The 9,948-nt window shown below is 38.4% G+C and overlaps 1 protein-coding gene across 23 annotated transcripts in view; it reads left to right on the top strand.

The window, feature by feature from the left end:
- Positions 1-1,273: 1,273 nt before the first annotated feature.
- Positions 1,274-9,948, top strand: part of nrxn2a (neurexin 2a) — a 316,646-nt gene continuing 307,971 nt past the window's right edge. For 22 of the 23 annotated variants that reach the window (XM_077233386.1, XM_077233381.1, XM_077233378.1 and 19 more), the window contains exon 1: positions 1,672-2,528. In XM_077233386.1, coding sequence (XP_077089501.1) covers positions 1,805-2,528 — 724 coding nt within the window. In that variant the 5' untranslated portion in view covers positions 1,672-1,804. Of the gene's footprint in view, positions 2,552-9,948 lie in introns of all 23 variants that reach the window. The other variant, XM_077233387.1, reaches the window with a different exon arrangement.

Here is a 9,948-nt window from a genome sequence, read left to right as displayed (position 1 = left end):
TTTTTATTTTTTTCCATTTATACTATGTTCACAAACAATTGTGAAAAATTTGCCTCAAATAAAATAACTATTCCATGGAAAGAAAGCATTAAACAAAATTATTAAAAGAGCTGTTTGTTTTATTTTGACTATGGCAGCAATAATTCACTCTCTGAAATAGTGCAGAACACTGGGTATTTTAATTAAGTTGTTCATCATCCTATATAAATTAGACATGATGATGGTGATGTTTGTTTATTATAATAATAATAATAATACTACTACTAATAATAATAATAAATTATTTATTGTATGGTTAAATTGTTTATAAATGTATATTATATTTACAAAACTTAAACTTGACTCAATTTACATGAATCTATTCCAACGAAAGCAACCATTTATCAAAATTATTAAAAAGAGCTGTTTGTGTTTTCTGTTGACCATGACAGTAATAATTTATCAAATGATTACATGATGGAGATGAGCATTATTGTAAGAGACTCTGGATACATGACTGGTTATATACTGTATGCAGTGGAATTCTTAATATGTGCCATATATTGAAGTTGTCTGCTGCAGCCTCCACTGCCTAGCACTCGAAACTGATCCGCGAGTGCTGACGTTAATGTTGATTTGCTGTGACCATTGAGCAGTTATCACGGTTTTGCATATTCCCTTTAATGAATTTTACACGCATACAGTCCACACAAATTATAAAAGGAGAATGTGTGATCATGCTTCTGCATACTCCTCATTAATAAACATACATTTACACTCCTCACCTGATGCCCGTAGTACGTTCACATTCTGTCTTATCTGTCATCCTCTCTGTTTCAGGCTCTGTTGTCAGACGCCGTCACTACTATGCTCCGCCACTATTATGGGTGAAAGGGAGAGGTGTTGATTGACTGAGAGGGCTGTGGGGGGCTCAGAGCTGTTTAAAACACTAGCTGTGAGCTGGTTTGTGAATATTCATCTGTGAACTTATCAGCAAATTTGCAAAGCGAATGAGGGGATCTGTCAACTAGCCCAGTCTGTTACACTGCAAAGTGCATTAAAGATTGATTTCATTATGCTCAAAGATTCTCAGCTAAGGGAATCACACTGCCAGGTCTTGGTTTTGTGATCAAACTGGCTTCCTAATGGAAATTTACAATAATAAGCCATAAATTATTGTAATTTGATGCGAGTCACTGACCACTGATTACAAACTCTCATGCACCGCAAAATTTTGTCTGTGTTCATGTTTTGGACACGCATTAACATGTTTGTTTTTATTTTTAACTTTCAGAAACCTGGTCAAGGAAGATTTCTGATGGTGACATCTTGCCGGTGGAATGCAGACGCACATCTAAAAGGAGCTGAGGTTTTCTGTGGAAAAGAAATCATGCATTTGACCTACTACCCACAAAACGCAAAATACAACCGCAGCAGTAATCCTACTTTCACCAGGGGGTGAGATACAAAAATCTGTCTTTTAACATGTCGAGTCAACTAGATTTTTAGGGCAGTTTTAGATTTCAAAGCACTAAGTTCCGTGTGAAATTTTTTTTATTATTTTTTTTTATACACGGGCTTTCAGAAGTGTTCCTCAATGGAGTTACTCAGTAGAGAATCAAGATGGAGAATCAAGTGAAAAGAAACCCTTAAATACTAGGCTTTTTTTTTATTTTATTGAAATCTGGGACCTTACTATTTATGCAGTGCTATTTTGGAAAAGGCCAGATAAATTAATACGCTAGACTGGGAATACATCTCTCCTCTGCAGTGGATTAAGAGAAACAGAACATTAGAAAAAGGGGATTAGGAGTGCGCTTGGAAGATGATGACACGGAAGTGGAGGTGCGGGGCGAAGTTATCGCAGGGATCCGTTTGGCTGGGACTCGTGGTGGCTGTTGCCATCACCACAGCACTGGAGTTTGACGGCCTGCCGGGCCAGTGGGTTCGCTATGGACCCTGGGAGGCGAGAGCCACTGGAGAGCTGAGCTTCACCATGAAGACAAACATCAGCAAAGCTATAGTGCTATACCTGGACGATGGCGGTAACTGTGACTTCCTGGAGCTCCTGATCAACGACGGCCGCCTGCAGTTGCGCTTCGCCATCCACTGCGGCGAGCCGGCCTCATTGCACATGGAGACGCACGTCAATGACGAGCGCTGGCACCGTGTGCTGCTAACAAGGAATTACCGTGAGACCATGCTGGTGATGGATGGGGAGAGCAAAGTGGCAGAGGTGAAGTCAAAACGAAGGGAGATGATGGTGGCCAGCGACTTGTACGTGGGCGGAATCCCACCGGATGTGCGTCTCTCGGCCCTCACGTCCAGCACAGTCAAATATGAACCGCCTTTCCGAGGCCTGATCGCCAACCTGAAGTTAGGCGAGACTCCTCCTGCCCTTCTGGACAGTCAGGGGGTGAAGAACGATTTGGAATACCTGTGTACCAAACAAAACCCCTGCAGCAACGGAGGACGCTGCTCCATTCACGACAGCGAGGTGCTGTGCGATTGCTCCAATACCGGCTACAAAGGGAAATACTGCGCTGAAGGTAAGCAAGATGATGTGCTCAAGGCCTTACATAACTTGAAGATGTTCTTATGTCAAGGTAAAATGTTTGCTTTTAAGAAACTCAAGGGCTCAAGAGTTGGAAATTATGAACCATTATCTGATCCGGCCTGCCTGTTTTCTAATTGTTTGGTTGAGTGTTTGTCTTATCTTCTTCCTCTGCATTTAATCTACAGTCTGTCTGCAAAAATTTTCGCAATATCTGAAAGTAGAACGGTGTAAGTGCAGGAGAATGTTGAAACTTTTATGAAAAGCATACAATCGTGTTTAAATAGTTTTGGAAATCACATAGGTTTAAAATGACATCAGGGTGATTTTTTTTCTTCTTCTTCTTTGGAACATAAAAGGAAAGATTTTGAATAATGTTCTGGTCCCTCTTTTCTATGCATTTACATTTGAATAGGGTTAAAAAGATTTCAAGATTCAAAAAGGATGCAAAAGCAGCTTAAAAGTGACCCATGTGAAGACTTCTGAATTATTTTGTGAGCTTTATGTAATGAACAGATTGAAATTTAAGACTATATACTTTGATAATCTTCTCCAGTGAACTGTTATCCACTGACTGTGTGACCTGATCAGTGAACCAATGAGTTGAAGTTTAGGTCTGTTTCTCACACAGAACTATTGTATGAATTCAGAAGACAAGTATTGTAGCATGCAAGTCGGATGGACCACTTCTATGCGTTTATGGTGCTTTTTGTTATTTTGGTGCTTGACAACCCCAGTCCAATTTCACATTGTTATATTAATGAAGTGTGAAGTATGTAGTTTGTTCAACACTAGTGGCACCAAGCGGAATTACAAAAATAAAGCGTATTTTCAAACAACCTTGCAAATGGCCATTTCACGCGTCACACCTTTCCCAATTATTACAGGTTCTTGTGGAGGCATGTCTCACCAGGTAAAAGTAGGCTACTTTATAGTGAAAGGTCCAGCATATTAGGAATACTTTTAGCTGTGTTGGGTCATGAGTAAGCAAGTAGGTTAACACTCTCACTCTGTTAATTTTGTTAATGACAATTGATGAAAAATGTTCGTCGACTAGCCTTTTACCCATGACTAAGACGATATGACAATAAGGTTATTAAACGATAACTGTGACTATATTAGCATGCAATATTGTTGATGAAAAAAGATGAGACTAAAATGTAGTGGAAAGAATTTACTTTACCTAAATCACTCAGGGAATTTTTGTGAGGGAAAAATAAAGAGAAAATATTACAGACTGCTGTACAAAGCTCTCCTACAAGCTATCATGTTTGCGGTTGCCAGATGTCAAGATTTAAAATCCCCAAATCAGAGCTTCTCCGGTAAAAAGATACATTTTCTGCCCAATGTTTCACGGAATCTTTGCAATCTGGCAACCATGTACACGCTCTCCCATTCACTGCGGAAGAGCCAATGATTTAAAAACACAGACAAACAAGTAAGCCAGAGTTTAGTAATCTCCGTTGAGATATTCTGTCTGTGTTTTATAAACATGCCTCTTGCTCTGTTGACTGACTGCGACTAAATCTGTGATCCAACATTCTCAGTGTTGAACCGTAATAAATCCAAACATGGATCTCGACTATATTGTTTGCGATTGTGCTTGTTTAATAAATGCACTTATGCAACCTCTGTGTGACGATACAACTTTTTTTTTGTTGCTGTTGTTTTAAGAGAAAAAAACATAAATTAAAATAATTCCAATAATTACATTAGAGAAGTTTCTTATTTTACCTGTTTTCATAATGTAGACCGATTGTGTTTATATGATAAATAGCCTATAAAATTTGGTATACTAGATGAGGTAAAATAAACCGTGGGTATTAGTTTGTGCTTCCAGGTGAAAGTGGAATAATTCTGATGAAATGAAAATTATATCTCAAATTAAAAGAATGATTGCGATTTTATAATTTTGAGCGAAATAATCATTATTAGTTCAACTATTATGCGGCATGAAGAAAATGCTTTCATTGACTAAAACTAGACTAAAATGGCTGGACATTTGGTCAACAAAAATTTGACTAAACAAAAACAGGACAAGGTTAAATATGAATATATTTTTTAGTCTTCATCATATTTTGTCTATTTCACACAGGAATAAGACTAAGGCCCCGTTCACACTGCAGGCAAAAGTGGCCCAAATCTGATTTTTTTGGGGTCAAGTGACCAGGTCAGACTTCTGCAGAGGTAGTGTGAACAGTCAAATCTAGCCCAGATCTGATTTTTTCAAATCAGATTTAGACCACATACATATGTGGTCCTGAATCAGACCCAGATCTGATTTTTTTCAATGCGGCCGCAGTGTGAACAATCAAGGTGGATTTGATGCGACTTTTACGTCAATCTACGTCGACATTTGTCACAATTATGCGCCGGCGAAGCCCTAGACACAACAGACACAGACAGTAGCCTAACATTAAAAACTTGACTAGATATGGAGAACAGCGATGAAGCGAGTCAATGAGAGTGAGGTGTTAGATTTAAGTAGTATATGGGGAGATACTTCAATTCAAGCTAGAAGGACCTACCGTAACCGCTCCGTTTTTGAAAAAATTGCACACGAAATGGAAGAACGGGGACACAGGAGATCAGCGTCTCAGTGAAACTATTCACGTCATATTCCCACCGCTCCTGGCTTCGTCTACGCATCCACACAGATCTCTGTAGTCAATTTGCAACCATAAACCCGCAAAAGTTTCCATTACACAAACACTATGAAATAAATGCGAATATGCCTACTTCCTCCATAACCTCCCGAACTGTAGTGCAACCGCGTGCTGCGTCTGATGTCATTGTTATTGTTCTTTTGCGCATGCCGGTTAGTTTGAAACCTCAAACAGTTCACACTGCAATCAGATATAGGTCACATTTTAAAAGGTAATGTGAACAGCCAATCAAAAAATCAGATCTGAGCAAAAAATCAGAATTGAGCATTAGGACTTGCGGTGTGAACGGGGCCTAAATTAAAAAGTAGCTGACAAAATTAACACTAACTCGAACATTTTGGTTATAATAAACCCATTCAGCGTATCTGTAATGATGGCGCAGACGCAAGGGGATCCATTTGCAGCTTTTATTAGAATGGTCAAAACAGGCAGGGTCAAACAGTGGCAAACAGAACAGAGAAGGCAAGGCTGAGACAAACCAGGTAGAAAGGCAAAGGGTCGAGGCAGGCAGAGAGAATCAGAGTCCAGTAAACAGTCCAGGGTCAGGGCAGGCAGAGAAGGGTCAGCAACGATAAACAATCCACAGGTCAAACACAGAAATCAAACTCGGGAAGATAACGCTCAGAAATGATGGCCGGGGCAGATCAAGACTTCGCAGAGAAGTGTTGTGTGGAAGTGGCTTTTATGTGTGTGTAAATGAAGTACAGGTGTGTGTGCAATCAGTGCAGTGCAGGTGTATGGTGTTTGGTGTAATCAGTCCAGGGAGGTGTATAATGGGAAATGTAGTCCAAGTAAACCCAGGAAGTGCGTGGCTAATCGTGACAGTATCGGGCACATTTTTTGAAATGATGTGCCACAACAGTTTATAGCTGTCTACACTGGACACATCAAAGTAAACATTATAAATTCATAAATTTGTCTGTTTGAACGAGTGCATGATGAAACCGTATGGTGTTAAAGCGTCCACAGTAGTGTGTTGCATCACAATGCCTTATACGCTTTGATGTGTCCATGACCTGTTTAATTATTTCATATCTAAATTCAGTGAATTTTGTCTTGCACTTCTGTCCCTGAAGCTGAATGTCTTTTCCCATGTAACGCTTCTTCCATGGTCACCCTCTGGCTCAAAACACACTCTGTCTCCGCCTGCTACACTAGCCACGCCCCAAACTCTTGCTATAGGTTGAGCTGGAAAGAGATTGATGGGCTGAGCGAACCACTCTCAATGTTTTTATGGTTTCTTGGAGGCTCAATATTTAACTTTTTGTGGGAGATGAACCCATGAATAGCATACTAATAGTAGTCAATTAACAATAAACTGGCTTAAGACAATGTATTTTAACATACAATCGTACGTTCTTCACCTTTAAGCAGACTAAATAATTTAAGTCCTGTATGCATTATGACATTTTGATTTGACAATTACTCAGTCAAAAAAGAAAAAGAGAAAGAAACGTGTGTAGATGAATCATTTGCAATATCTATAACATGCATTAAGAAAAAGATTTGAGTAGGGTGCATTTTCATTTCGTGCTGACTTTAACGAACCACTGAACCACTTTTACAGTGGTGTGTTTCAGATGGTCTGGTATTACAGCACATTAGCCTTTATAAAATGCTTTGAGAATTTGTATCTAATGAGATATCTCTGCATGTAGATCTCCTTAGATCAGGTTCAGAGGAATAACATGTTTACAGCTGTTAATTGAAGTATATTTTTAGTATATAAAGGATTGATATGCTAAAAAAAGCACGTGACAGATAAGGGGAGCACATTATTTGTACCCTGAAATCAGCTTAATTAAAATCAAATGTTTCTTTAAGACTTTTTTTAGTTCTTTAAATGTAACTAAACAAATTTGGAGGAAACTAGTTTTAATACAGAGAATTCAGAAAGAAAAATCATGATGCCTACCAAAGTAATAATCCACAAAATCATGTCTGCATTATCACCATGAGACATCTTTAATTTTACATCAGTAGTATTATGCGATGCCCAATACAAAGCACCAGTAAGTCATATCCGAGCCTTTCGGTTTGATATATTTCGCTACAAAATGATCATGCCTATCTCCATAGCCCTGTAGCAGAAGACAATATGTTTGAAGTTGTAATTCCAGCAGTGTGCGATCTGTATACATATGTAGCATTATTCCCGTACTAATTTGATGAAAACATGGACATGTGTTGGAGCATGGGAGAGCAATTTGCCATAGAAACTGTTCTAGGTGACATATGCGGACTAATTAGAGCCACTCAGCAATGTCTCAGCCCTTTGGAGAAGCCACAGTCTGTCATATGGCGGTACGGTGTTAAACCCGAGGCCAAATCTGCATGACTTCATACAGAAATATATTTGGCCCGTTTCTCCTCCTAATTGAACAGGCAGCGAGGACAGAGACAGTGGCAGCTCATGCTTGGCTTTTCACTTAATGCAGTCTCAGGTTACCCACTGTGGAGTCGGCAGGGAGCGGCGCTTTTCTCTGTACCGAGAGAAGCAAGTCCAGCAAGTATGCTTCAAATTAAGAGGACATTTTCTGGTGCTTCAAAAGAAGAGAGATATGTAGGACGGAGAGACGTTAAGAACAGAAAAATAAATTATTCTGAAAGTTGATAGAGCAAATTGGATTTGACACTGGTAAAGGACAATATTAAAGGGAACAATTGGCTTTCGTATGCCTTAAATCCTTGCTTTTACTCCAGGGATTATCCATCGGAAGACTGACTTATCAAACGCAGAGGGGTATTTGAATATTTAAAGAAATGCATAGATAATCAAGAGTCACATTGTAATAATTATTTCGAGTTAAGTATTGATATAACAAATCCTCTGAAGAATTAGCAGAGACTCATCAAACGGCGGCGGTTAATTACACGCATGTCTTTTTATATTTAACAATATTCCCAGACTGTGAGTGGGAAGTGGTCTCCATCGCCATGCCCTTGTCAAACCTCCCAGGTGAAATTTTTCAGGCGTTCACCCTCAAAGCTAAGAGGGACGTCAGTATCAATTAAGGCTGCCCTCGCCACAATGGAAATCTAGGCCAAAGCGATATATCAGCAGTGTGTCTTTTTTTTTTTCTTGAATCTGCATCAGGCATGCTAATAAGGTCTCAAACCAATATACGAGCAGTGCATAAACCGCAGTGCTGGTCAGACCGTTTCTGTGCAGTACTGTATATATGCACAGCATAAACAAAGCCCTGCTGAGAGCTCTTAAAATCAATACTGTTACCATTTTTAAAAGGCACATAAGCAGAATTGCACACAGGCATAAGTGTTCCTCATCAACTGGATGCTTTCATATGCCTGCAGATGACAAAAACAGGCTTTTACTTTTGTTTGTACATTTTCTTAGAGCTGTAAGTGATTCTGCTGTATCGTTTATACTGTGGTATATCCTCATTGTAGTTTGAAGAATTTGACAACGAGCATAGCAAGCAAAAATAATATATTTGGCAAACTGGCGCAGATGGGTGCTTTGAGTGTATACAGCTTCTTTTTTGCTTGCTTGCTTGCTTGCTTGCTTGCTTTCTTGCTTTCTTTTACTTACTTGCTTAATGTCAGTATATCAAGGTACAGTTATTGTTTTTTTTATTAAAAATCACCCATTTTATATAAAATTTTCAATGCTGAAATATGACTGGAAAATCACAAAAAGCCACAAAATGCAAAACAATGTGGTAATAAAAATAGACCTAAGTGTTATATGTATTTTAAGTCATTTTAAAGGCTATTGATCAATGAGGCAATAATAATCCATTCAAATAAAGTATCAAAAGCAAGTAAATATTTGGCTTTATTGAACACCACTGTTAAAATACATAATGTAATATACTATAAGCAATAATTAATGTATATCATGTATTATAACAAAAGCATACAGAGGGCGCCAATGGCCTGTGATTGTTGTTACACTTTACAGAATGATAAAATCATTGTTTAATATTGGCCAAACATTTAATTCAAATTTCCACAATCTTTCATATTAAGCCACTTCACACAGAAACGGCCACTGTCTTGAACAAGAACATGTGGAAAACAAAACAGGCAAACCAAGGGTGAGGGTTTAAACTTTTTTGAAATCGCGATGAACAATTTCATAGGAGAAAACATCAATATGTTATTAAAAATGTGTTGGGGTATGTTTATAAATGATGATTACGTTACAAATCTGGTGAACGTCATAAATAACCCAAACTCACAGCACATGCAGGGATGGAGTTTATTAACCGAGCTGCTGAAATGCACTCCACGTATATAAATGACTATAGTGCCGCAGCGCATATATTTATCATATGGAATTGCAGTGTTTGTGATTTCACAATAGCACTATGCTTTATTGTGATTTAAAAAAAAAAAAAAAAAGGTCTTAATGTTTTGCAGAGCCAACCTTATAAAATGTTCTAAAAATGTTCATGGATTTTCGTCTGTGGAATGCACCACTTCCGGTATTTTGCTGATGTCTTGATAAACAATGCTACCTATCAATGTAACTTCAGTTCTACTTTCTGAATATTAATTATCAAAAGCAGTAAAAGAGACAAACTCAACACTGACATGCTGATATTGCGAGACCGCTTTTCACCTTGTCACCTGTATATTTACAGTATGTTATCATGATATAAAATTAATCATACATACGGTCATATAAGGTTTTGATCATACCGCCCACCCATGAAGTCTAATAATTATTGTTATAAAAGCAAGAGCAAAGCGCTGAAGAGGTCTAGTTTCCATCAGACAAAA

Source organism: Siphateles boraxobius, unplaced genomic scaffold (assembly GCF_051911475.1).
Source record: "Siphateles boraxobius isolate OS27281-9 unplaced genomic scaffold, OSU_SipBor_1 18, whole genome shotgun sequence".
Lineage (NCBI taxonomy): Eukaryota > Metazoa > Chordata > Actinopteri > Cypriniformes > Leuciscidae > Siphateles > Siphateles boraxobius.
This window is presented reverse-complemented; position numbering and strand designations above follow the sequence as displayed.